Raw genomic sequence first — 24,304 nt, 5'->3', positions numbered from 1 at the left:
GGTCCATGTCTTACGGTGATAATTCATGGCAGTTACACAGGCTGGATAGACAGACACTAGATATCGAGCATCTCTACATCAGACGAACCCAAAACACAGCACACCTTGAAGGGGCTCCCGAGACTAAGACCAAAACACATCTGGGGTGCGTTTCCCGAAAGCGTCGTAAGCCTAAATTGATCGTAGAATCCATCGTAGGACGAATCTTAGTTTTACGGGCCGTTCCTAAAGACATCGTAGCTAAAGTGTCTCTTGAAAATTCGTAACTCTTGAAAGTGCATAGATTAGCCTACTCCTTACGAGCATGTTTGGGAAACGCACGTAAGAAATATCGATGGTTTCGTTTTTTGCTCGATCGTTGCTACGATCCATCGTTATCGGGAAACGCAGCCCTGGGCTGCTTTCAACGGTGTCCAATGTGACACTTTATTGACCTTCGTCCTCATCGACGGCAACGACTGCCGGCGCTCAAAGTCTCTCTCCTTTTGTTCTCCCGCGTCTCCTCTGTGCACGAGTGCCGGTTCTAAGTGGAACCTGCGAGGAACGCTCCAGTCTGTGTTCCCCTGCTGCTCGGAGATAAGAGAGAGCATTTGGAAAACACTCTCTTTGAATTAAGGAGGTCCGTCCTGCTGCGCTCTCACATTTACAGTTTAGATTTGAAAGATGCACTCGGCTGACGGGCGCTGGGGTTGTGTCTCGAGCAGTGAACATTTGCTGCCTGGGTAGAACCGACACTGTCGAAAACTCACTCTCACACAAACACCGCCACCCTCCCCCAACCACCCACCCTCCCCCAACCAACCAACCACCCACCCACCCTTACTCCTTGACATCCCAACCCGTTTACCCCCAGCCTGACAGCCCCACCGGCCCCACCACCGTCCCCCTCCAGCTGTGCTGGGTGTCCTTCAGAGTAGCGAGGGAGAGGGAAGTAGGCCAGGAGCAGTAGCCTGTGAGTGTGTGTGTGTGCATGGGGGGGGGGGGGGGGGGGGGGGGGGGCTAACAGTGAACAGATTCACCCAGAGAGAGGCTGCAGAAAGGAGGAAATGTCAGTCCCTGTCAAACAACCCTATCAACACAGAACAGGAAGCAGATGGTTTATGGATAAACTGGGAGAGAGCAAGAGAGAGATAGAGACCGAGAGAGAGGGGGGGGGAGATAGTATAGAACCTTTAACGGCATTATATGGGTAGCTAAGGATCACTGTTAGACAGAAATACTTTGACAGACTACCTTCCTTTGTCACCTCGTCTAGCTACCCTGTTGTTGAGGTTAGGGCTCCACCTCCACTACTGCACTTCTAAGTCTGTATATGTTTGTTATGTGTGTCATTCAAAATTCTGATAGCCGTCCCTGAATCTATTTATTAGTAGGATTTGAGGAGACAAGCAAGTTAAAACAATTTGAAAGGTATACGCTACTTTTCCACGGTGAAACAAAACAATGTTTAGTATGCCACACAATTAAGACACACACAAGTACATGCATTGCATATTATCTTATTACAAAAAACAACAAGTAATATAACTTTTTCTGAAATTTCAAGTAATTCATTATTATGTCATCACAAAGCATCAAGGTCAGAGATAAATTAGGAACGCAGGCCTGTTACGGTTAGAGATAACCTACTAAAGGCGCGTGGTGAGCAACGAGATAAGCCGTGCAAAAAACAAACATTACTTAAACATGACTAATACGAATTTTGGGCAACTTTATCATTAAGCACTCGGTTTCCTGAAGAACAGGTCAAATGTGCTATTTAAGGCAAGGTAAAGAACCGAAGACCATAGAGATTTGTTACAATAACATCCCTGCGCACGCAATTGCGAATATACTGGCTACACCGAAATCGATGAGTAAATCCACCCGTCCGCAGAACTAGGAAGCTACGCTGTTAAACAGTCTTTTAAACACGCTCAGTGTGTTTTATGTGTCCATATTATATTGTTGCATATTAGATGAAATATCGACGCAAACACAAATGCTTCAGACGCATAAAACAAGTTAATCTGTTTATTTTAGCCAGCGTAAGCTAACCGGGGCGAGCTGTTCTTCAGTGATGCGCGAATATTCCGGCTGTCGAGAGCTGTTAGCTCTGGCTAACTTGATTCTTATTGTTTGAATAAACACGAGGCAACATATCTTACCTTTTAGCGATTCTTGCAACTATAGAGTTGTAAAACGGTCGTAGGCTTTGTTGTTCTTTATCCTCGGACACCAAGCGATGCTGTGCGGTGCCTTCCTCTCTCGTCAAGGATTTGTCTCAGAATCCCAAGCTGACTGTTATCCTGCCTCTGTGCGTGGTGCTGAAGTGGACAGCGCACTCGGCAGCGGCGGAGTCTAGGACTGTTCTTTACGTTCCACAATGCACAGCACCACTTGCAGGATGGGAGTAGCAGTTACATCTTAGAGAGAAAAAAACAACATAGGAGATACTTCTGTTCTGGAACACAACTTGTCTATACGCCTACACCCGCACTCGAATAACGCCATCTAGTGCAATAATCTGTATAAACGCCATCTAGAGAAATAAACTTTACAACCTGTACCTAATATTTGTTTCTTTCTGAAAATTGTAAACTGAAGACAAATAAACCAATATTAAAGATACAGGTCTTTATTGAGCAAGGAATGGGTCAATTCTATATTTGCAATGTGCAACATAACCTGAGATCCGCTTCAGATACATGTGTATTGTTGGGTAACTATTATGTAATTTTAGAAAGCAACTGAAACATCTGTTGATTTACAAAATGTGCCTTTACATGTAGCCCTTTGAATCTATCTGCCTGCACTTCAATTATTAAACTGGGACAACATAACTATAACAGTCACTTTAAATCATTTAGTGAAACAAAACATAACAGTCAACTATCTGCAACAGGCAGCAAGCTTGTTTTAAATCACAACTTTGGAATGTTTGAGATGGAATACATCCATGAGAACACTGGAACCAAGTTGCGTGTCGAACTTCGAGGAGGGGTGAACTTCTGCAGCGTCAAGCTCCGCCGTGAAGAAGAATCCCTACGCCACAGCTGGTGGAGGGAGGTGTTCCCGTCTCCTCCGAGGGAAGGGCTGGCCGGGTCACATGGGCTGTGTGCTGTCCCTGGGGAGGGTGTGTGTGGAGTGGTCCTGGGCTGCAGCGAGGTGGCTCCGAGTGACAACCTGGGTGGCCTGCTCTGGGACCAGGCTGGGGTCTGTCAGGATGGACGTGGACGTGCTGAGGAGCCGGAGTGAACTCAGGACCACTGAGGAGGAACGGAGAGAGGAGAGACAGCAGAGAGAGAGGGAGGTGAACACATTGGGGAACAGGCTGAGAGAGACAGACAGACAGGCAGAATACTGGAGCTCCAGGACTGACTGGGTCTCAACGAGGGGAGAGAGCAGTGTTGGTCCAGCCATGACAAGGTGGTGCGGCACAGGTCCTGCACGCTGGCGGTAGACACCATCCCATTATAGGACTCAAACAGCGGCTCGATGATGATGCTGAACTAAACTCAAGTTAAGGGGGAACAAAACGCCCGGTGTTTGAATGACGGTGTACGTTTCAAAAAGCTCGTTTTCCACAGAGATCTAGAGGGGAGCGGAGAAGGATACGATCCAGAACTTCCAGTTCTGCAGCGTCTGGGCCCGGACATACTCGCGGAACTTCTCCCTCATGTGATCGAAACGCTGGCGCGTGATTGGCACACCGGTGGCAGGAAGCTGCTGCTGGCACACGCTGCATGGGGAGAGAGAGCGTCTGCAGTCAGCTACACGCAGGCCTTCCGGGCAGGCCCGCACGCGTACTCCACAAACGAGCACTTTGGATGCTTCTTTCAAGGCGGCGCGCGGCCTCACTTGATGGCCGAGTTGAGCAGCAGGATCTCCTCCCTCAGTCTCTGGGCCTCGTCGTGCAGCTGGCTCCTGTCCTGCTGCATCTTGCTGATGTACTCGGCCGTCTTCTGCAGCGTGGTGGCCTTGCTGATCTGGGAGGGACGACAGGGGGGGATCACTGGGGCTCACAGCTCCACACGCCCACCCCCCCACACTCCCACCCCCCCACACGCCCACCCCCCACCCCCAGCGCGGGGGTCGGTGGGAGAGGCAGGCGTGACAGAGGTCATGCTTTGAACCGAATTCGACTTCAAATGATTGGGTTTGAATGCAGTTCCACAAGCTTTTGCTTTGCATGTGTTGCGCTGACGCAAGCCATCCCGGCGATACCTTTATACTCGGCTGAGAGGTCAGCGTTGTGACAAGGCTGTGTAAGGTGTCAAATCCCATTTTGATGTTGAAGCGTCTCTTTTGCTCGGCAGAGATATGAGTGATCCTCCTGGACTCCGTCTGCAAGATAAAGCTCTGCTCAGAGACACAAGATCACACCATGGTGTCAGCCCAGACGTTCCAGGGCTTCCTGGTGTTACCACGGCACCAGATAAGCACGCCGGCATCACATTTGTAAGAGTTTCTTTTCTCGGGTAACAGTTATCAGGGGGGAAGGTTTATGAATGGAGTTTGCGAATGTACCTTATGCGTTTCTGTCTTGGATTGGCCAGGTAGGGAGTGTGGGGACTCCGGATTGGATACTTTCTCCAAGAGGCTGGTGGGGGACGTTTGGCCTGAGGGACCTAAGAAACTTGCTGGAAAAAAAACCCCGGTCAGGAGTCGGAAGTCAGGATTTCAAATTTTAATGTCATTTTCCGACATCAAAAGAAACTTTGGAACCGCATACCGAAAGGATTTGAAATGTGTTGAGCATCGGTTAAGCTTGTCCTCTCAGTGCCATATATCTGTACAGGGGAGAGCTTCTCTGTCTTGGGGATGAGGAGGGGTGTGTTGGCGTGTGCGGTGCCCTGAGTGAGGAGGGCAGACACTGCAGAGCCCCGGGACATGCTGCCCTGGGCTCCTGCGTGGCCCCGGCTGGAGGTCTGGCAGTGCAGGGGGGGGAGGACCAGGGGGAGGACAGGGGCCATCGAGGGCCAGGGGGCTCCTGGCTTTAGCTGGGACGCTGGCCCTCCTATGGCCATGCTGCCACCTGCCTGCTGGACAAAACACATCCTGCAGTTAGCAGTAGAACTGGTACTTTTCATGCAGAGGTACCAAAGACATGTAGAAGAAATGATTGTATTATTCCATGACATTGCAGCTCAAAGGTTTGAAACATGTCTGAAACCAAAATTCTTTATCAAAAAGGATGTTTTCAAATTAATCACTCTGAACTCCTTAAACAATATCTTACTCGGGATTTAGGAGAGGTTGACCTATGTCCTTTTGTTGCCACCAAAGTTCCATCAAACTCCAGCGCTGGTTTGCCTACAAACAAGAAAGCTCAAAGTTAAGAGTTGAATATATCAAAAGTAAAAGAGGGTATTTCGGTAGTACTCCGTGTATTGATGAAGAAAGTGACAGGAGGCACTAACGTTCTTGTTTGCCCGACGACAGCAGCTTAGCCAGGCAGCTGCTCTGGGGAGGAGCGCTGGGGCGGGGGCCAGCGCTCATGGGCCCGGCCTCTCTCGGCCCCGGGGTCTTGTGCTTGTGCTTCCCCCTGCCACTCCCCACGCCCCCCTGCTGAAGGGCTGAGAAGCAGCGGGCCGCATTGAGAGAGGGCAGGGAGGCGTGGGACGGGGCGGGCCCTACCGAGGGATATCCCTGAGAGATGCAGGGGCTTGGGGGGTACATGTCCCCTGTAGTGGGGTAGCTGTGGGCCTGGTGGTCTGACCCTGGACCCCCCATGGACGAGGCTGTGTGGGTGATGACCGTGGACGCCATAGTGCTGGATGAGGTTGAATGGTAACCGTACTTGCTACACAGAGGAGGGTATATGAAAGGGCTGTCTGAGGCGACGGGCTCTAAGCTGGCGGTTGCCGTGGAGATGGCAGCACCAGGGTAAGACTGGTGTCCATAGGGCATTGCCCCGGATACCATGCCAGAGGCATGATACTCATTGTAGTCCTGCTGACCTTTGAACTTGGCCTCGGAGGCCACGTTGCTGGGGTCGAAGGTCATGTTAGAGGCCAGGGGTTGCTGGTGAAAACCAGTGCCTGGCAAGGCATTGGACGAGGAGGGCTGAGACAAGCTGTCGGATGACAGGCTGGGCTGCAAGAGATATCATCCGTCAGAGAGAGTACCATGACATGTTCAATTTTTACAATACAGCAGTTGTGGTGTACCTGAGTCAGGTGGGGGTTGATGAGCAGATGAGGACTGGGGACCACAGGCGGAGGCACTGAGACGAAAGCCCCAGAGGACAAGCTTTCAAAGTATTCACAGTCGCTATATCCAGTGTGCTCTGACGGCTGACCCCGGTAGCTCATAAAGATATCTGCAACAGACAGCACCAGAACCATAAACCATAAATACACTTTACACATGTGGAAGAGACTCTACCTTGCCCTACTGTTTGTACAGATTCAAGCACATATTCATTTGCTGAACAATCATCACTGGGAACACACTCAAATGTAACTACATTCATTGTTTAACCACCTACACACCTCCTCTCTGTATAACTGTCTATATTGTTTACTCAGTGAAGCTCTACTTCCGGAAAGCCATGTGGGATGTGGCATGATGGCCCTATGGAACACTTCTGGTGGGCTTCCAGAGAATGCGTGGCCCTCAGTCACACTGAGTCCACATGCAGACGCCTGGCAGCAGGCAGCAGCACTGTACCCATGTCAGAGACATAGTGTCCATGGCATATCAAATGCCTTCAATGCCGCCGAACAGCCATTCATAACAAATACCTTTCATTGACAACACTAAAACACACCAGTTTCAGGAAACACCTATTGAGCGGATGAATTATTAACAACTATAAGTCATGTGTTAACCTACAAACAAGCAAGAAAAACAAAGCCGCAGATAATGACTTGATCAAGCGCCTACCAGTAGGTCCCTAAGTGGTCTTCTCTGCACCAGTTAGTAACAATGTACCTGAGCAACAACTAGGAGTAGCATCCACAGTAGCCTGGCATGAAACCCTACCAACAGCCAGGGAGGTGGACTTTCCTTTGGGCTTCCATTCCCACCGTGACGTGGGGTGACATAGTCACATGGAGGAGCTTTCTATTTGTGTGCCTACTAAACACAATGCCACCCACACGCCCCCCGCTCTCTTTCCCTTGTGACAAAGACAGACAGCTGATCACAGAGGACCCAGCCAGGCCTTGATTTGCAGATCCGTACAGACACGCACACACTCGCCTCTATCACTGGCCAACTGCAGAATACAGTACAGAAGGATTGACACTGTTGAGGGATGAAATGTTGTCATCATTTTGTCATTCAGAAAGATTCATGAAAGAGCAAAAAGCAGAGAGGGACACGTGGGGCCATTTCTCCATTCTTCTGCCCAAATTCATCTTCGGAGGTGCTGCGTTTGACCACATCTACTTCCACTTCCTCCTTCTGACATGTTCAGCCCAGCCACTGACCTCCCCCTCACCCCCGAGGGTCAAAGCCAAAGACACACACACACACTGACCACTAGTGATCCCTGACTCAGCAAGCATCCACTGAACAAACTTAACGCAAGAACATGGCTGCTGAAACACAATAGAAGTAAAACCAACAACTACTAATATCCAATATGTGATACATCCACACAATTCATGAGGTGAGATGACGATAGACTAATTCTAGCATTGATGACTTCTTAGGATATATGTGCAAAACATTATAAATAATGAGTCATTATTAGTAGTAAAACCATCTATTCAATGCCAAGCACACTAAAAAAATATACCACAAAATTCAGAGGGCTTTCTTTGATGAATCACTACAGTTCAAAGCAGAGATGGTGGCTAGTACCTCTGTAGGTATATGTCAGACAGGATGGGGAACAGTACCTGGGATATCCATTAAGTCATCCAGGTTAGGGTGCAGGGGGGTCAGGCCAGGCTGAATCATATCAGCGTTGCTGGTGTAAGCTGAGGAGGTAAAGGTCAGACAGTCAGACAGAGGAGGAGATGGGTATGTACCTCATGCATGTCTGTGTATTGACCGTTCATCTCATTCAATCCATTTCAAGTTCCTTATTTATGGGGTGGTATCTTTCCTGAATTACAGACTCACATGACGAAGTGTTTAACCCAGTACCTTTTCACTATATGAAGTCCTCAACACTATATATATGATGTTCCACTGTCAACATAGACCTGTCCCCCTCACTCACTGTTGTGGCGGTCAGAGGCCCAGGGGCATGGCTTCTGGGTCATGGTGAACAGGGTGTCGGAGATGTCTGACAGGAAGCAGTCCAGGTCAAACATGTGGGCCTCTTCCACTGTTGCTTCCGGCTCCTTGTACATATGGCTGGACCATTTCTCCAGCTCGGCCCGGCAGATCTGACCCTGGACACAGTGGAGTAAACAAGAGCATCAGTCGCTGCCAGACTCTGTGGCGGCACTAGAGGGCACTAACAATGCAACCACTGAAACAGCACAACATCCTTTAAGAGAGGGCAATTTCAACATGATCTTTCTAGTCCCTGTACGACTAGAGATTCTACTTCTGTCCAAAAGTGAGTTTATCTTTTCTTGCTAAGCAATTACATACACAATAATACAGCCGAATGAAACAGTGGTACTGTAACTTAATTGTACTAGAATAAGAGATTATTAATTAATTAATAATAAAGATTATTAATGCATATGGAAAACAATTCTATACTAACCAAAACAAAACCAAAAATGAACCAAAAATGAACAATTCATGCAAAAACACATTATACTGTTGGTACACTTGCCTCCGAAATCTGTTTCAATCTCAAGAAAGCCATTCAGTCAAAGACAGAAAGCCTCACTTTAAATCCTAGCACCAGTTAAAACACAAAAACACTCACAGCAAATGTGGATCCAGAGCCCGTATCTTGTGCCTGTGTTTGAATGAATGTGCCTCACCCACATCTCCTACTCTTAATGGTTCACAAAGCACATTTATAGGGAAACCCAGGATCGGGAGGAAATGCTTTTGATTACGTCTCAGCTAACGACGAACCCCTTATTCACGCTTTTTATGTTTTCCTTCTCAGAGGAAAATTATAATGTAGTTCAGAAGAAGTGTGTGTGTGTTTCACACTGAGGAAGCAGTTTTGTGATATTGTGCAAAAAACACTAGCCCCCTTACCTGGTTCCATTATGTCTTTTTATTCATTTCTTTATTCTTTTGTCCCTGACCTAATTCCAGGCAGGCACACTCACATGTGGACTGACGGCCCGCCGCCCCCCGCCCCCCACCGCTCCCCCGCCCCCTGCCTGACAAACAGAACCTCTGAAGTCAGAAACAGGAAAATTAAAGACTTCCGTTCTGTCACTTCTGCCTGTCTTTCTTATTTATGATTTTTTTTTTCTTGCTAAATGTTAATATCCCTTATAGGCTCCTATAAATATCACTTGTATCAATGGTAACTCAGTTTTCATATTCATAATTTCTCAATTTATTAAATAATTATCCAGGGTGTGATAAATAATTTTTTTTTTTTCTTAAAGCGAAAGGCAGTCTTATGACTTGTGAACATCGTGTACAGCAGAAGCGTTTAGGACTTGAGTTGACAGTAGGCGCCCAGCTCTTGTTTTGCGATCTTTGACCCGAGTAGTACTTGTCGGCATGTGCTCCTTTGAACCTCGCAAACCCATTCTACGCAGAACTCATAGAGACGATCAACATCATCTGTGCTGTCGTTATTATTGCATAAATTATTGCATTAATGGTTGAGAGCAGGTCAAAGTTACGGGGTTCGAAAACTGATGACAGAATGAATCCAATGACAGAGTAATTAAACAGGCCAAACAGAAAAGGCAAGTGTCACATGTCATCACTAGGGATCTTGGCTGGACGCATCACCTTCTCCTCACAAGACGTCTGGTTGTTTTTTGCCATTGTGACGTCACCAACCGACGCATACGTTTACAATTCCAGGAAAACATCAAAGTCTTAATACACCCCTGCTTAACGGTTAGGCCCCGGAAGTAGGTCAGATATGATTAAGTGACATTAAAGTCTGAAGCCACCTCAGTGAAAATCAAAAAGCAGATCTGAAGGACAGATTAGAGGTATTGTCACTGAAGGCAATCAAAATGTGTGATTTGCTCACAAATGTCAGCCCATGACGCAAGTCACTGAACATGTAGATTTGTCTTTTTTTCTTCCCTTTTCCTGCGCTGACTGTCCAGGGTGGGTCGAACATTCGCTATTTATAGAGCCCAGCAGGACTTTGAGGTAAGCTCCTAACCTAGGAAGGTAAATACAACTACGACTGGGTTATCAATTCCCCAACATCAATATCTCTTATCTATCTTTCACACACACCATCACCAACCTGCTTCAACCTACTACATGAGCGGTGGAAATTCCACATTGGAAATAATATCAGTTACTGTCTAGTCACAGAGTCCATCGTCTGAGTTAGAGTCCATAAGTACATCAAACATATAAATGTAATTCTCACCTGCTGTAGCATTGACAAAAGGCCATCCTTGTTTTTCTGAAGCTACAAAGGTAAAACAGATACATGTCAAGAAAACAGATGTATACTTTACAGTGGATACAGTACCATCTATCATGTTGACTGTTGGTTCACCCTTTTCTTGTGGTATATCCTCCACTTGTGGTATTCTTTGATCACAACCTCAATCCTGCGCTTCCAGTAGCTTCCTTCTAAAACAATAGCCTTCCAACACAGACCACAGAGAGGATTATAGTGGAGGCCACTTCAAGTCAAACACAATAATAGAACAGTACATACTATACTGAGGGGGGGGTTTGTAGGGGGCAGGGGCACCCTCACCTCAGGTTTGTGGTGCGATTCTGCCTCCAAGCCCTCCAGAGGGGTAACAAAGCCACAGACAGGGTTCTTCCTCTTCTCTACATCTGAACCACAGAAGAAGAACAAAACTTTCACTTGAATTATATTGAACATAATGGAAAGATGGTTTTTTTCCATTTTTGCTGCTGTACACACAATTTATTTTGCATAAGTCGTTGTTGTTGTACTGATTTAGAGATGGATACTTGTAAGTGGGCTGTATTCAATCTATGGTTTACGTGGTTACAGTGGCCAACCATGTATTAATCATTTTGTTGTTTTACAATTTCTCTATTAGGCTGAATACGTTGAAATATCATAATCATAGAAAGAAAGAGAGAGAGAGAGAGACAGACAGACAGAAAGGATAACAAAAAAGTGATAACAAAAGAGATGTGGGGGTCTGTAGGACTCACACTGAATGAACCAGGCCCTCCAGATTCCATTATTTAGACGGATCTTATCCCTCCACAGTAGCCTAAGGCCCTTGAAAGACTTCCATTTTGGAGATACAAGTTTACCACTGAAAAAGGGAACAAATCAATTCAGTACAAATAGATAAATGAGAAAGGACAGATTTTCTCTCAAGAAAAAATAATAATAATACTGAATTTTTAAAAAGTTCTCAATTCCTGCCATCACGTTTACATTGAGACATAATCCAGTGTATATCTGGGTATGTGTGTTCAGTATGTGAACAAAGATACAGAGATACCAATGTCAGATTTGATAGCAAACACCCAAAGCTCTTCACAACATTTAGTCTATCTCACAGGTGGCTCTGCTGGGCCCCCATCAGGGAAGCTCATCCATCTAAACACTGACAAGCTGTTTTCCCACTCTGCCTCTCCGTCGACACCCAGCTGCACACGTGATGGTGAAAAAGAACCACTTAGATGACTTAGCGCTTGTGGAGTTGCTTGGAAGCCAGGTACAGGTTGGATGTTTTCAAACAGCAAATACACTTGTTGAGACATATGTCACACGCTCAGCAAAAAAGGCAGAAGGGGTCTTAACATTAACAGGGTGCTAATAGACTTCTGGGAGCATATCAACAAGGATAAATGATGTTCATGCAAAACGTCTTAAAAATGAGGCTCACATATTACAGACTAGTGTCAACAAGCTCAGACTACATGACTAGTCTTGAGGAGAGTTCCAAACTGGTTGAAAAGTGATGCTCACATTAACGTTGAACAAATAGTGATGTGTCCTTATTGTGTCTATTTACCAAACTGTTTCGAAGCCATATCAGATTTCAAAAAGTATTACAATAATGTGACATTATTGACAGGCTTTAAAACTGTAGTATTGCTGTCTTGGCATACAGTAATATAATCTTATGAGTGGTATCACTAATTTGACACAGTTGGAATGGAAGAGGGAGTCTTCTCTTTGGCAAATGTTACAGGCACATAATATTACTAAAAGCAGTCCAGCTTCATATTGTGGAACATAGGCTACTTGGCAGAATATCTCTAATTCCTGGCAATAACAATTTTTTCAAGGTCTTTTGTGGACATCTGTGGCTGCTATCGGTGGGATCAAGGACAGATCATTTGCTTTTAAAATGAAAGATTGGTTTAAAATGTAAAGGTATTAAAATAAAGACAATGTATGCTGAAATACGGTTTAAAAAGGACAAAGGACAGGATCACTCTGTCGCTCTCCTTTCCCTCAGTTGCAATGTAATTCACTGTTGCCAACTGACACCAAAGTCCAGTCTGCTGTCAAGATTTTGAGAGGAGTTTCGCAAGTAGGCCTACAGCACGCCCACAGAGTTGTAAGCATTCTCAAAAATGCAGGTTCAGAATCATGACCCTAATAATAAACTTGAAACTTTAAAACTTGTAACTAAAGGTCTAGCAACATGTAAACTGGATAAGCGAAATGTACAGATTCAGCAGACACACAAGATGCATGGGCACAGAGGACTGAAATCATGACCACTTTACGCACAAGTTTAACAGTGCATTATGATTTACCTGTAGGCCAGTGACATACACTCAAATAACCGGGTAAGCGTTGGGTCAATGCTCAGACTTCCAGAACTAAGCGGACCGAACTTGTATGTTTGACACCATGTCCTGTTCACTGTATCGAAATCATATCCCACCGTGGCTCCGCTTTTCCGCCTCCGTGGAGTGCAGTCACTGTGCGGAGAGGACACCATGAAGTGCCCGCTATGGATGACCTGTGTACGGAGAATAGAAGCAACAGCTGTTCCAGAACCAAATGCAGGCGGGTGATCCTCAGGGTCCGATTCTGATTCCGAGTCGGGTACGTGGTTCGGCTTTGCTTGTCCTGACAACCCCGAGGACATTCTGTCAACCTTTGACATTGTAGCTATAGATTCGCAGTGGACTTTTCCCCGGACTTGCATGACTAGTCACAGTTGAGGCGCGCGAAAGTTGACGCAGAGCACATTTGTCGGAGCACCACTAGCCACGAGCCTGCTGTTGCATGGCAAACAGGACTGGTTAATTCCAATGAGGCCTTAAGCTTCTTCCCATGTCAACAGGTAAACAACTGAGAGTTGACCATTACAACATGTCTCTTTAACAGATATGAGTGAAGTCATAGACTGTTATGTAAAGAAAGACCTCTGCCCCAACCACAGTCTTCCAGTCGAGGTCCTAGCTGGTCCAGCCAAATAGATACAAGGCTACTTGTTTAAAGAGACAAGCACAGCATATGCACAATCCCATGCAGACAAACAGAAACAGACAGAAACTTTACTAAAAAGGTCACAAGCACAGCAGCAGTATTAGGACAGTACACTTTGCATTGAAATGCCATGTTTTATTGGAGTAATGAAAAAAGCGTTGATAAAGGTGTTCACTTTTATATTCTATACTAAGCTGTTTCTGTTGAATGAGAAATTTTAATAAATATTTGCTGATTTACTGATCCAACTACATTACCCATAAGGCTTTCCGGCAACAGCTTCCGGGCCATGAGGTTAATTTGACGATTTGTTTGTAACTTGTGTTAGCGGCGCGCGTTAGTTGTTTGTTGCTATAAGGTTAACTATCTAGTTAACTAAACCTATTGCAGCTTGAAATATAATAATGGATGCTTCACAGAGACATCGTTCTCTTTACAAAGGGACTACGCCGCCATGGAAAGAAACGTACAGAAAGGTGCGAATGATATAATGTTATCCTAATTGTAGTACCTACAGTATTAGTTTAGTCTAGCTACATGACGACTTAGCTTTTATTTAATCACCTGAATGTCAGTATTGCTAATTGTTAGATGCCGTCAAACTACCTTGTTCCAAAAAGTCATGCTTGCAAGCAAAGGAGTGAATAAGTGAGTGGTATTTAGCTAGTATAATATCAAGTAGGCCTAATTCATGCAACCTAAATGTCAAGCTAGCAATTTATGTTAACTCTGTCCTTTCTTAAAGCGTTGCGTGGACAGGTTGAAAAACAGCCGTTCCAGATTGCTGGACAAGTACAGGCAAACGGGAGAGACGGAGGGTCGGGATGGCGGATCACGGGGCTCCCAGTGCCTCCTCGTTCAAGAGGTGATGGAGGAAGAGTGGAACGCCCTCCAGCTATCTAACCGGGGGCTTCCCTCCTTATGGAATAAGGATGGCATTGGCGAGGTGAGCAGCCTAGCTCCTGTACCCGGTGAATGCCCTGCAAATAATATAACTGCTCAACCTGATCAACTCAATTGTGACACCAGTGACTGCGTTGGGACAGTTCAGTACAGTTTAATATTTTTGTTTTTGCAGACGTACAGTGTCTTAAAGGAATATGATGAATTAACTGTGTTTGAAGAGATCCAACAAGAACTCATGTCTCAAGGTATTAATTTTAAGCGTGTCGTTTTTTTCCCACAGGTTGTTCATCTAATGTGCTTGACCCCCATATTCTCTTGCTTGGCCCTTTACAGAGTTATCCATCATTGAGGAATTTGAAAGGGGCTTGCAAATGGAGGAGCAGTACTTGAATTCAGTTGTTGAGGGAATGGAGGCAGAAAAGGAAATTATATGTCCCATATGTCATGCGTAAGTTCAACCAATAACATATGAACAGTTCAACGCTGCTTCTCAGCAACGTCTCGTCCATTCATCATTGCACGCTTGTCCCTTTCAGAAACAACTTGACAGTAAATAGCCATTTTACATCCTGCCTCTGTGGACTGTACATCAACACACAGGTTCGTATTCTCGATTCTCACTACATTCCTTTCTAGTCTAGAGTCTAGACCCCAGTATGTATGACATGTGTATGACATGTGTATGACATCATTGTATGACATCAGTGTATGGACTACGCTGTGCTAATGATTCCTCCAGACGAGGGGCGTGACCCCAGAGCTCCTGCAGTGTGTTCTTGAGAGCAGGGTCATGGAGCACATGGAGGCGTGTCTTCACAACCCTGTGTTCTCCATGGCCTCAAACATGGACGGCTCTTCAAACCTCATGATCAGTTGCAAGGTATCTCCTCACCTCCAGCACCATTGGGTTTGGGCAGTTAGTCACGTGTCGGATTGACGTCAGTCAAATTTACTATTTGAAGTCTTGTTTGTATTTATACATCTCTTTTGTTTTCAGGTTTGTGACTACCTCTCTGTGGTTCTGTGAAGGGTGCGTTTTGTTTACTACTTTACTTGTGATTTAATAAGCCCCGTGTCATTGGGAGAATGTTGTTCCTGCACTCAAAAAGTGCTTTTATTTCTGTGAAATAAAGATTTGTATACATGTTCTAAGATAATGTCCAGGTATGCATGTGAAAGTGGGAACGAAGTTTCCCGGGTCTCTAACTACACTGACCAAAACCCGTGTTTTTTTCCGACCATCTGACTTGGGAAGATTTTAAAGTGTGTTTTGGGAAGAATATTAGCTACTAATATTAGGGTTCCCGCAGGGTCTTAAGTCAAATTCTGAACTTTATATTTAAGGCCTTAAAACAGGGGTGGCCAACCCTGGTCCTCGAGAGCCTCAGTCCTGCATGTTTTAGATGTTTCCCTGCTCCAGCACACCTGATTCAAATGAATGGTCGTTAGCCTGATAACGACCATTTATTTGAATCAGGTGTGCTGGGAGTTGGGACGGGGCATCTGGACAGTCGGGGAGTGCGCTGCGGTTACAGGTATCTGGGCCCACGGATGTGTTTGGCACTACGCTGTGCTGGTTTTGAACCCAGGTCGTTGTGGTTTAGGATCTTGTTCTCAACCCACTACACCACAGGGTGTAAATCAAATAATGCTTTACCATTTCCTTATCTGCCTCCATTCCCTCAACAACTGAAGTCACATGTATATCAAACTGTTTTATTTAGCATACATTATTACAGACTTCCACATGGCCAGATGTATTATGCTTTGGACAACGACAGTCTTCATATATTAACCTAATTAGTTACAGGAAGGAGACTGGAACATTTACAGAACAAGTTTGCAGCAAAGCAGTCCAATATGAGACTACCTGAACAGGCTTGCTGCAGGCATCTCACACTGACAACTGATGAGCCCAACTAAGGGACAGTTTAGTGCCAATACAGGTTTAAATTAACAGGGGTGGGTCTTACAAAAAAGATCAACATTGTCTTTTATGTGCATTAGCTACATTTTACAAAACCACTGAGATCTTCCAGGAACTTGATATATTCTTGGTGCTCAACGGCAGAGCTTAACTCCATCAGTTCGTCAGCAAACGTGTTGTCCACCCCTCGGTCAGCCAGGAAGTCCATCAGGTGGTCATACAGGGCCTGCAAGATTACATTTAGTCATTTAGCAGACGCTCTTATCCAGAGCGACTTACAGTAAGTACAGGGACATTCCCCCGGGACAAGTAGGGTGAAGTGCCTTGCCCAAGGACACAACGTCATTTGCACAGCCGGGAATCGAACCGGCAACCTTCAGATTACTAGCCCGATTCCTTAACCGCTCAGCCACCTGACTCCACAGATTACTGCTCAGTACTCACATTTATGCGTTGTTTGAAACGAGACATGGTGTGTTTTTGAAACCTTACCCAGTCCAAAGAGTCTGTGTTGAGTGTGTAGCTGGTCTCCTTCCAGTCACCATCCCCTTCCGGCTGGAAGCTGACCTCTCGGATGGCAAAGATGTCACTCTCCTCCTCTCCTTCTCCACGGCTTGCCTGAAAGCCCCACAGTGTTAAAATAACTTTATTCACCAACAACAAGTAAAAACATCCTAATTTACTCTGACGCAGCTTGGACATCTAACTGGATGTTGCATTCATCAATAACTCACTTCATCTTCAGGATAATGACAGTCAAACACCAAGGAATGTTTGGCAGCCTGTTTTGTTACTTCAACTACAAAGTTGGGTGTCGAGACAATCTCTGGCTGTAAAGAGAAACAAAAGTATAGGCAATTCAGTTCGTGGCCAATGAACATAAACCGCAAACATGCAATGAGGTAGCTTATGTAGGGGGAGGCTAGTCTTGTAATTTCACCTCATTTTCTGCTGACTTCTGTTGTCCTTGATCTGGCTCCTCTTCAAAGTTAGGTGGAATACTGTTGTTGACATTGAATGTGACGGTCACTCTGCAGAGAAAGAATGAGCAAATGTTAAAATATGGTAATTTTATGACTACGTAAAACGAAACGTTACATTTTAAGTGCAGTCTTACTTCTCTCCTGAAATAGTGCGGTTGAGTTTAACCTCTGTCCCATTCATCAATATGTCCCACCCTCCAGACATCTTTGGAAGTGCAGTGCTTTTCTGGATCTTCTTCTCCTCTTTGATTTCATCCGACAGGAAATCTCCAAAGGCTTTGTCTCCTGTCACCAAATAACAATGGAAAAGTGTCATTATTTTTTAACTCAAGCAAGCTACGCTAAAATGACACCTGTTGTGGGTTGTATAACCAGTCCAGCAAATGCCTGCGAGCTGCAATCTATAGATAAGTGTAAAGGTTATGGTTCACTTTACATGGTGGTGTGTGTGCCTACTACAGACAGTATGACATTTCGGTTGCTCTTTATAATACTGTAACAGCATCACTCAATGGTAGATAGCTAGGCTAGTACCTCGCTGTTGCTAACTGTTTCATCATCCCCATCATGTCCTGTTATTATAAACAACTAAACATTACTATAAGGCTATAAGATGGTAGGCACGTGTGGGTTAAGATAATGTTGTAGCCTAGCTAGCATGCCAAGAAAGTCGTGACCAGATAACCACACATTTTGACATTGCAAGCCAGCTGGCTAACACGGTATAGCTAGAATAGCAAATCTTCTAATTTACCTTCTGTGTGCAATCCTTCACACCCACACGAAACTGAAGGATTCAAACCCTTGGAAGTTAGCAGTTTTGATCTGTAACCCGAAGAAGCCCCATTACTGTTCATCATCCAGAGTGACCGAGTGAAAGGCCGGGTAGTTGCTGAACTTGGAGAACATAACGCCGGTCTTGTAAGAGGTAACGCTCGGGCCGAAGACGCGGTGACTGTAGAATATCGAACTGCGGTTCCTACCGCACGGGAAAAATATTTTAGCATTACTATCAGCGGGTATGAATGCGGTTCCAAGAGATAAGAGTTTGATAAGCTTCGAGTTCCGTTACAGCACTGACACTATATCAACCGGACTGCGTGAACACATGTGTGGAAGGACACCCTGACCTCTCATATCAACGACCCTTGAACCGGATATGGTAAGAAATAATTTTGCTTCAAGAAAGGGTCTAAAACTTTGGTAAACGAGCTTTATACAATTATGATGTGGATTTAAAGTAACCCTTCGTATCCATTCCTATATAATCTCAAAACAGCAAACTGTGAGGTTTAGTTAGTCCAGATGAGTGGAGACCTTGTATAGCGCCCTCACGTGTTAAGTCACTTCAGCTACTTCAAGTACAACGTAAACACTTGATGTAATTCCAAATCACTTCACCTTTTAGTTAGGGTTAGTTAAATGTCATAATGGAGTAATTCAGACAGTCTTAAATCATATATTTTATTGCAGTTACCACTTACAAGATAAAATAATGATTTATAAATTACACTAGATTTAGAATTCGACTATTCCATAACATTGTTCCAATATAAAAGAGAATATATCAATTCTAAATAGCTAATTGAATTTCCTGTATATTTCTACAATGTATCAAAGACCTGAGTGATCAAATCAATCTCCATGCATAGCATTGCATACCATTTTGGGTGCAACTATGTTGATTCCCTTTAACAGGGTGCATGAAGTGACTTGTATTACAGAACAATTCTGTATCTATTCAAATCTCGTGAACTTGTCTCCTGTTTTGTAGCTTTAGCTACAAAGCATGCATTGGTGTTGAAAGTGCAGGCATTAAATGTAAGATTGAATACATTACGTGTGTATTTTATACTCTTCAAAAAGCTTTGTACTCTTCTGCAAACAAATCAGCAGATGATGCTGTTTTCAGAATCACTGGTGTATCTTTCTTTGCTCAATATGAGGGTATTCAAGACCTCATCAGGTCTTCTCTTGATTGTTGTGTGCTGCAACTGAACATGCAAAATGTAATATCTATGACTGAACATGAGCATTAGAACGTTGGCCAGAATCCACTTTCCAGGTTGAGGCAAACGGTTGCAGGCACAAGAAATACCAAGCCAAGAAAAAGCAACATTTTTGTTCCATGTCGGAGTAATATTCCTGGTGAACTAGATGAAAGTGACGTTCCTGCTATGGGTACACGCCTGCTGCTTCTTAAAGAGGAGGTAGAGGACAATCCCACAACATCTCTATCTCAGACCTGTCCACAACTGGAAATGTTCTGCTTCAGAAACAAGCAGTAAGTAAATATCATCTAGCAAAATGTTTTGGAAACTTTGGAACTTTTCCCATCATGCACTGGCACTGGGTTAAAAACAAGATTGTGGCAAGGAAGATTTGTCTTGGCTGCAGTCCTGCCTCCCCATTGGCTAACTTTTCACAGGGCGGAGTTTGCGGCGGAAGTACTCAGGTGCGGCCTCCACCAGCCAATCGGCGTCCACCAGGCACAGGTCTCTCATGTAGCAGCGGGAGGTGTGCAGCAGCTCATTGAAGACCACGTAGGCGGGCTTGGCCTGGAAGAGGACGGAGGAGGGGTGGATGGCCACAGGCTGGTGGGTGTCCAGGGCTAGGTAGCTGCCGTCCAGCTGCAGTTCTGCAGCATTCACAAACATCCCGTGGGCCAGACAGCGCCGGACGGACCCCGTGTCCGCCCCGCACGACTCCAGTTTCAGGCCCAGCTGAGAAACCACAGGCAGGATGTTGTTCAATGATGATGCACATATGGACATTATACCAGTTAGTTTAAAGAGGAGTTTTTCCCGGGGGGTTTGTACCTTGAGGCAGATCTCTCTGAGTTGGGCACGGACCTCCCCGACCAGGCTCATGTTCCTGCTGTTAACAAAGTTCTCCCGACACCACTCCTGAAACGAGGCACTCAACACTGAATCTACAGAGTCACTTCTCTGGACTTTGTTTTACCACGGCAAAAGGAGCATTTTATGTCCAGACAACTAACGAAGAAGATCAGCTGACCTTGTTTCCGCCCATTTTTTTGAAGGCTCTGTAGATGCTGAGGAGGGTCATGTGGTCGCCCTCGCTGGAGGAGAACTTCCTGCGTGCGGCGAGAACTTCCTCTCGTCGGGCGGGTGGGTTGTAGAGCACCGTATCCACAGACAGCAGAGACACAATGGTCAGGACCTCCTCAGAACACGAGAAGTCTGGAGACAACATGATGGTCTGCAGAGAGAGAGAAAGAGAGAGAACATGATTATTAAAGTAGTGCTGTACATTTTTTTGACAGTAGCTACAGTACATATTTATTGATCTTATTCAGGCCGACAAGAAAGACAGGCTGAAAGCGAGAGAATAGGAGAGCGAGAGAAAGAGAGAGAGATGTGTGTGTAAGTAAGAGTACACTCTCCCTATCTGAGCACCAAGCACACGTTCCACTCCTGTAGTTTGTAGAAGTCCCTATAATAAATCAACCCCTCTGTGTGCGTGTCTCACTTTGGCGTAGCGGGGCTCCAGGGGGAAGCTGGCCATCTTCTTCCCCAGGGCTGTGAGGGACACCTGCTCCTCTTTCCTCTCCACGGCTCCTAGCAGCTCCAGCTGCTCCACTGCGGAACGCATGGCCTCTACCCAACCACACCCGTCACACAACGTTAACATGGCCAAGTGTTAGCAAGGAGGAATCCACCTCACATCACAGCCAGGCTAGAGCAGGTCTGACTGCAGGCTTACCAGGGGATGGCTTGGACATGAAGTCAAAATTCATCACGTCTGGAATCCCCAGAGCCATGAGCTGGAGCACCACGCTGGCTAAGTTACACCTACGACACACACACACACACACACAAAGGGAAAAGAGAAACAGAACACTCCATCACAATGACCTAAATACATGTTACAGCACAGTCAGCTGTAAGGTTCCCTGCGTCAGCTTCTCTCCCGTCTCCAGAGAACACGGTTCCCGCGCAGGGAAGCGGCGGGCCTCACCTCTGGATCTCAGGCACGGTCATGGGGATGAGGTTGTCAAACTCCTCCTCGGTGTAGAGGCGGTAGCAGGACCCCGAGTCCTCTCTGCCGGCCCTGCCCGCTCGCTGCCAGGCCTGGGCTTTCGACACCCGCTGCACTGCCAGCACTTCCAGACCGCTTTCTGCGAGCAACACACACATTCGTAGCATATAATGACGGATAATTACACTATTAAACCAGAAGGAAGGAAGAGGGAGATATTCCTCAGAGTGGAGCCTCACCTGGATTAAAGCGCTTCGCTTTTACCATGCCCGTGTCTATGACGTATTTGATCCCTGAGATGGTGACTGACGTCTCGGCAATGTTGGTCGAGAGGATGATCTTTCTGCAACCCTAGAAGAACAGCAGGGACGGGGGCATGTCTGAGGCAAGTTGTGCTGTAAGCATCAACAGTGTAAATGCCGTGGTAAAGGAGGGAGTTCAGCAGCTGGGGGGGGGTTGGGGGTTGAGGCAGAGGGGCCGTACCTTGGGGGCAGGCTGGAAGACTCGGAGCTGCTGGGTGGGGGGCAGCGAGGCGTACAGAGGGATGACGGTTATGGGGCCACAGCTGTCAGGCAGGTGTTTGGCGATGTCTCGACAGGTCCGAGCCAGAGCCTCGATCTCCTCCTGACCCGTCATGAACACCAGGATGTCGTGGGATGGAGGGGCCTCCTGCTCAGAGCACACACACACACGCACAACAACATGTTATTACATACTGATGTACGGAGGCATATCGCAGTCAGACTTGGGATAAATGAGTGTGCCATGACATGAATGAGTGTGCTACGTGTGGTTGCGTAGAGACAGCTGTCAGTACCTGATGGATCTGGAAGACAGACACCAGTGCGGCTTGGAGGTAGTCCGACTGGGGCTGTTTGGTGTAGTAGACCTGGATGGGGTGCTGCCTCCCCTCCAAGTACAACACGGGAGACTTGTTGAAGTACCGGGAGAACAGGTCCACATCCATGGTGGCTGACATCACAATCACCTACACCGAGAGAAACGAGAGTGGCGGCCATCTTGTCTCCACACTTTTCGTCGCCACATGTACAACAGCAAAACACATGCCGACCGCGTCCTACCTTCAGTGGCAGCTTGTTCTGTTCTCTGCGTTTGCGCTGCGCCGTCTTCACCACTCCAAACAGGACGTCAGTGTGGACGGTGCGCTCGTGGGCCTCGTCCAGGACCACCACGGTGTAGCGCAGCAGCAAAGGGTCTCCTATGGCCTCCCGCAGCAGCATCCCGTCCGTCATGAACTTCAGCTTGGTCTCAGAGGACGTCACGTCCTCAAACCGCACTGTGTAACCGACCTGTTTGCGAAAGCCATTTCAGTATCAATTTAACCCTTGTGCTCCCGGCTCACATGACCCAAAGGTTCATAACGAACCACCGTTGTGTTTACCCAATTTTACCCAATACAAAAACAAATACAAATAATTATCTTTTAACCTTCACAATGTGGGGGGTCTGAGACAGCCTGACGGTTAAAAGAAAATGCTTCACTTTGTTTTTGTATGCGGTAAAGTTGTCGCAATACGACGGTGGGTCACAATGACTGATGGATCAGAATGACCCGAAGATAACACAAGGGTTAAGACTGGTAGCCTGGTTAAAAAATAAGGACAATTACTTGTCACTACTTGAACTGTCATTGTTTTAGTTTGTGATTACCAGCTTCCCAAGTTGAGTTTTCTTCTCCTCTGCCACCCTTCCTGCCAGAGATATAGCTGCCACTCGACGAGGCTGGGTGATAGCGACAATGCCCTGTCGGCCGATGCCTGCCTCAAACAGGTACTGAGGTATCTGTGTGGTCTTCCCAGAACCTGTCTCACCTGATGGACAGTGGGACAGCATTCAAGCGAACTCTCCACAGGCATGAAAACTACACGTATACACTAATTACTTAATACACTAAAACGTTCTAAGTAAACAGACTACCACTGGAATTTGCCCAAAGTTTGCAAGGTATCTTCTTAGTTGTCTTGTCAGCTATGCGAAAAGTGCAGGTTATCAGAAAGCATGGGAGAGTTGTTTGTTTTTGAGGCCATTCTTACCTATCAAGACTGCATTGTGGAGCTGTCTAAGTTGGTTGATGAGTTGAGACTTCGCCTGATATATCGGGAGGTGTTTCCTTTGGATATCTATTGGAACCGATGCACTTCCTTTTCTTGGTAGCAACATCCCAGGCTTCTTATCGAGACGAAAAAAAGGAGACCCCGGCTTGAATTTTTTCGCCGGAGGATGATCGGGGTAGTGGGGCATGGTCTATAGAAAGCCGCTTTACAAATTAAACCTAAATCAAGCAATGTATACTTATCCTAAAAAAAATTATGGACTTTAACTGTCTGTAACAAACGAGCCTCGCACCGTTTGTTTACCTCATCAACTGCACATTAGTCCCCGCGTGGTAAAAAATAGTCGCAGCTGTTATGACGTCATCAGGCCCTCTAGTGGGGATAACGTGAATACTTCCATCAAATTTACATTGTCTTTAGCAATGGATAGATTGACAGCTTGTGTTGACTGAATAATTGAAAATCCAAACACTGCACCACAATACAAAACATTGAAGCAACAACTATAATGCGAGTGTTACCAAGTCCAATATTCACAACCTTTTCAACACAATAGGGTGAAATCTGGGAAACGTTATAGGATTATTAGAAATTCTCTGAAACAAACCTAAACACACACACACACACACACACAACTATTGAGTTAATACAAAGATAATACACAAGTAAACTCTAGAGAGAAGGCATTTCTAACACATTTCAATTTCCGAGGCACTTAAAAAAGTGACTATCTCTGTATGCCATACAGGAAGACAGTGTTGAGGGAAATGACACTGACTCATTGTTGGAGGGAGAAAAAAAGGATGTCTACTGAATGTGACGTTTATTGTTGAATGATCGATGTATCTGTGAAACTCACAATTTGCCCTGGGATTAAATTAAGACCGAGACCTTTGTGAAAACGTGTAAGAGTAATTGTTTTGGATAGTGAGAAAGAGAAAGAGAGATTTAAGAATAC

The 24,304-nt window shown here is 45.8% G+C and overlaps 5 protein-coding genes across 7 annotated transcripts in view; 1 reads left to right on the top strand and 4 right to left on the bottom strand.

Moving 5' to 3' along the window:
- srrm3 (serine/arginine repetitive matrix 3) overlaps positions 1–2,310 on the bottom strand; it is a 54,659-nt gene extending 52,349 nt beyond the window's left edge. The window contains exon 1 of one of the 2 annotated variants that reach the window (XM_062485568.1): positions 2,148–2,310. Coding sequence is in view for 1 of the 2 variants with exons in the window: in XM_062485567.1 (XP_062341551.1) it covers positions 435–446 (12 nt within the window). In the remaining variant the exon portion in view is untranslated. Of the gene's footprint in view, positions 1–434; positions 500–2,147 lie in introns of those variants that run through there. The other variant, XM_062485567.1, reaches the window with a different exon arrangement.
- Positions 2,311–2,610: 300 nt separating this feature from the next.
- LOC134039764 (carbohydrate-responsive element-binding protein) lies at positions 2,611–13,434 on the bottom strand. Of its 2 annotated transcripts, none has more exons than XM_062485813.1 (17): positions 12,772–13,434; positions 11,203–11,309; positions 10,769–10,851; positions 10,562–10,651; positions 10,430–10,471; positions 8,159–8,333; positions 7,833–7,913; positions 6,153–6,304; positions 5,403–6,078; positions 5,222–5,295; positions 4,715–5,024; positions 4,510–4,622; positions 4,207–4,326; positions 3,841–3,968; positions 3,598–3,721; positions 3,362–3,491; positions 2,611–3,248 (listed from the first exon to the last, which is right to left on the bottom strand). In XM_062485813.1, exons 1-17 carry the CDS (start codon positions 13,167–13,169, stop codon positions 3,085–3,087), a joined length of 2,967 nt encoding a protein of 988 aa, XP_062341797.1. In that variant the 5' UTR covers positions 13,170–13,434; the 3' UTR covers positions 2,611–3,084. The 2 variants fall into 2 exon arrangements, with proteins under 2 accessions (XP_062341797.1, XP_062341798.1); XM_062485814.1 differs by having other exon boundaries at positions 4,715–5,021.
- Positions 13,435–13,736: 302 nt separating this feature from the next.
- Positions 13,737–15,507, top strand: rpain (RPA interacting protein). The gene is made up of 7 exons (XM_062485836.1): positions 13,737–13,929; positions 14,199–14,399; positions 14,532–14,604; positions 14,693–14,807; positions 14,896–14,959; positions 15,099–15,239; positions 15,357–15,507. Exons 1-7 carry the CDS (start codon positions 13,858–13,860, stop codon positions 15,384–15,386), a joined length of 696 nt encoding a protein of 231 aa, XP_062341820.1. The 5' UTR covers positions 13,737–13,857; the 3' UTR covers positions 15,387–15,507.
- Positions 15,508–16,061: 554 nt separating this feature from the next.
- c1qbp (complement component 1, q subcomponent binding protein) lies at positions 16,062–18,407 on the bottom strand. The gene is made up of 6 exons (XM_062485835.1): positions 18,024–18,407; positions 17,404–17,554; positions 17,227–17,317; positions 17,021–17,116; positions 16,779–16,904; positions 16,062–16,512 (listed from the first exon to the last, which is right to left on the bottom strand). Exons 1-6 carry the CDS (start codon positions 18,274–18,276, stop codon positions 16,363–16,365), a joined length of 867 nt encoding a protein of 288 aa, XP_062341819.1. The 5' UTR covers positions 18,277–18,407; the 3' UTR covers positions 16,062–16,362.
- Positions 18,408–18,711: 304 nt separating this feature from the next.
- Positions 18,712–23,711, bottom strand: dhx33 (DEAH (Asp-Glu-Ala-His) box polypeptide 33). Its single transcript, XM_062485566.1, has 12 exons — positions 23,326–23,711; positions 22,943–23,103; positions 22,354–22,581; positions 22,089–22,259; positions 21,755–21,940; positions 21,511–21,622; positions 21,251–21,410; positions 20,996–21,084; positions 20,762–20,889; positions 20,288–20,491; positions 20,089–20,175; positions 18,712–19,992 (listed from the first exon to the last, which is right to left on the bottom strand). Exons 1-12 carry the CDS (start codon positions 23,531–23,533, stop codon positions 19,684–19,686), a joined length of 2,043 nt encoding a protein of 680 aa, XP_062341550.1. The 5' UTR covers positions 23,534–23,711; the 3' UTR covers positions 18,712–19,683.
- Between the last annotated feature and the right edge of the window lie 593 nt (positions 23,712–24,304).

Source organism: Osmerus eperlanus, chromosome 19 (genome assembly GCF_963692335.1).
Source record: "Osmerus eperlanus chromosome 19, fOsmEpe2.1, whole genome shotgun sequence".
In the NCBI taxonomy this organism is placed as follows: domain Eukaryota; kingdom Metazoa; phylum Chordata; class Actinopteri; order Osmeriformes; family Osmeridae; genus Osmerus; species Osmerus eperlanus.
The sequence above is the reverse complement of the archived record's forward strand: the minus strand, read 5'-3'. Positions and strand labels throughout refer to the sequence as shown.

Excerpts from the sequence above, each read along its gene's own strand:
- rpain (XM_062485836.1), top strand. The coding sequence starts at position 13,858 with ATGGATGCTTCACAGAGACATCGTTCTCTTTACAAAGGGACTACGCCG. Across the intron at positions 14,400-14,531 it reads ATAAGGATGGCATTGGCGAG|ACGTACAGTGTCTTAAAGGA; the intron begins GTGAGCAGCCTA and ends TTGTTTTTGCAG. Across the intron at positions 14,960-15,098 it reads GACTGTACATCAACACACAG|ACGAGGGGCGTGACCCCAGA; the intron begins GTTCGTATTCTC and ends TGATTCCTCCAG.
- dhx33 (XM_062485566.1), bottom strand. The coding sequence starts at position 23,533 with ATGCCCCACTACCCCGATCATCCTCCGGCGAAAAAATTCAAGCCGGGG. Across the intron at positions 23,104-23,325 it reads CCACAATGCAGTCTTGATAG|GTGAGACAGGTTCTGGGAAG; the intron begins GTAAGAATGGCC and ends ACTGTCCATCAG. Across the intron at positions 20,890-20,995 it reads CATGTCCAAGCCATCCCCTG|AGGCCATGCGTTCCGCAGTG; the intron begins GTAAGCCTGCAG and ends GTGGTTGGGTAG.
- c1qbp (XM_062485835.1), bottom strand. The coding sequence starts at position 18,276 with ATGCTAAAATATTTTTCCCGTGCGGTAGGAACCGCAGTTCGATATTCT. Across the intron at positions 17,117-17,226 it reads AGAAGTCAGCAGAAAATGAG|CCAGAGATTGTCTCGACACC; the intron begins GTGAAATTACAA and ends TTCTCTTTACAG. Across the intron at positions 16,905-17,020 it reads GTCATTATCCTGAAGATGAA|GCAAGCCGTGGAGAAGGAGA; the intron begins GTGAGTTATTGA and ends TGGGGCTTTCAG.
- LOC134039764 (XM_062485813.1), bottom strand. The coding sequence starts at position 13,169 with ATGCAAGTCCGGGGAAAAGTCCACTGCGAATCTATAGCTACAATGTCA. Across the intron at positions 6,305-7,832 it reads TGACTTAATGGATATCCCAG|ATATCTTTATGAGCTACCGG; the intron begins GTACTGTTCCCC and ends TGTCTGTTGCAG. Across the intron at positions 5,296-5,402 it reads GTCGTCGGGCAAACAAGAAC|GCAAACCAGCGCTGGAGTTT; the intron begins GTTAGTGCCTCC and ends TCTTGTTTGTAG.